This window comes from Porites lutea, chromosome 8, assembly GCF_958299795.1.
Source record: "Porites lutea chromosome 8, jaPorLute2.1, whole genome shotgun sequence".
In the NCBI taxonomy this organism is placed as follows: domain Eukaryota; kingdom Metazoa; phylum Cnidaria; class Anthozoa; order Scleractinia; family Poritidae; genus Porites; species Porites lutea.
The window spans coordinates 29,536,925-29,538,894 of NC_133208.1; the positions used below are offsets into that span (position 1 = coordinate 29,536,925).

Here is a 1,970-nt window from a genome sequence, read left to right on the forward strand (position 1 = left end):
TTACCATATATGAGGTACTTGCTCACAGTTCAAGAAAGGTGCCACTGACCACCCCACCAATACGACTGCGGGCCTCGTACTTTTCATGGCGAACGAATGGAGTCCAAAACCGGAGATTTTACCTTTTTCTGATTTCTTTTCTTCGCCGCAAACAATTTCCTTAACAATTTCATTGGATTGTTTCTTCTTACCTGGAAAGGAAGCGGAAATGAATTTTTGCTTCCTAAGAATTCGAGAGATGATTTTCATTGGTTGACACTGGAAAATTTTGTTGGCTACGTCATGGTTATTCCCCTACAAGATCAAGCAAGTAAGCATTTTATATTTTGGGAAAAGTTTTAAAGTTTGTCGCAATCGTCGTTGATACGAGGAATTGAAAAGGTTATGTGATGATGATAATGTCTTAGGAAAGTTAAAAATTAGATGATAAAATGTCTTCTCCAGGTCACGGGAAAGGCAAAAATAAACGAAAATCTAAGGGTCGAGGTTCTGGAGGCGGACGAGGAAGAGGAAGAGGACAAGAGCCGTTGTCTACTCCAGGAAGAAGCGAAGGTGCATCAAAACCTCCTGATGAAAGGGAAGAAATTGCTCACCAGTTTGCTGAAGGAGAGGAGAAACCAGTGGCAAGTGCAAGTTCTCCTGCGTCAAAAGCAGAAGAAACACTTGGGGCTTGTTCATCTGTTTCAGAAACAAAGAATCCATCGCGATCTTCAGCCGACCAAAAGCCAGATGTAAGAGGTCCTTGTGCAAAAGAGCCTTCATCAGACAAAAGCATACCGTCGACAGAAGCAACACAGGGAAAATCAAGGCAGCAGCAGCCCAAACAATCTAAGGGAAAGTCACATGTATCTTCTTCTCCGCCAGACACTAAAGGTATTACAAAATACATGCCCTCGGTCATGATTTACTTTGCTAGTTGAGTGTCCTACATTTTGGTATTTTGGCCGAGTGGTCATAAGGAGTTTTAGTGACAGTATATTATATGGCTAAACTTCAGACTACCCCGCCACTGAAATATTCCACAACAACTCTTGCTAGCATAATATGGTCCGTGGTCGACTCCGCGGTCCACAGTGTTAACTAAGGCCTGGTTCAGACGCCGTACTTTTCATGTGCCGAACCTAACTGAATAAGTTCGACTTTGGAGTGACACTGGCGCGACATCTGATTCAGACAGCATACCGTGTGTCGAACCTAAGTTAAGTTCGACAAAAGTTTGACCGACTCTGTTGAACTTAACGCTTTTGCTGCACCAAACTAAACCTGCCGTACCAAATTGATTCAGACGCTGCTCTTTTGCCGTACTTAATTCATCAGTTAGGTTTGGCACATGAGTGGAGCGGCGTCTGAACCAGGCCTAAGCCAGTTTAAAATAAAGCAGCCATTCTACCAAATTGAAATAGCGTGGCGCACAGATGACATCACAAAAACGTGACCCATACCAAGACTCAGACAAATATAGGCCATTTCTGCAAAAGCTCGCAAGAGCGCTGTATGAAAACACACAGTTTGCTATCAGTTCTGCTTGCCCTTTTAGCATTTTTAGGAGCGTTCCAGTTTCGAAATTCAACAAAGGTCCATGGGAATATAATGTAGAACAAATCAAAACATAGCTTAAGTACAAAGGATTGAAACAGAGTGGAAAGTGAAAGGACTTTTAAATGCTGTGTTTCGATACCTTATTGCAGCCGGTAAATATTTTCAAAGAACAAGATACCCAGCAGTCTGATATTCATGTCCAATTATTTTTCAAGAATTCTCATTGAATTCTTTTAAGAAAATTTGATATTTGTTTAGAAATTTTGATTTCTGTGCGCCAAAGTAGAAACACTCGTAGTCATACCAGATATTCAATTTTTTAAGTTCAGATTTTCGTGAAAAACTGAGAGACTGTAGTAATATTTCAGACTGCCGGGCTAGTGTAATAATAATCTGATAACCGTCCCCGCGATTCAAGATTCAAATATGCC

General features: G+C 41.2%; 1 protein-coding gene across 1 annotated transcript; it reads left to right on the forward strand.

Annotated features, from left to right (window-relative positions):
- Positions 1-191: 191 nt before the first annotated feature.
- On the forward strand, positions 192-935 carry LOC140946497 (uncharacterized). The gene is made up of 2 exons (XM_073395627.1): positions 192-310; positions 445-935. The coding sequence occupies exons 1-2, from the start codon at positions 283-285 to the stop codon at positions 918-920; spliced, it is 504 nt and encodes a 167-aa protein (XP_073251728.1). The 5' UTR covers positions 192-282; the 3' UTR covers positions 921-935.
- Positions 936-1,970: the final 1,035 nt, after the last annotated feature.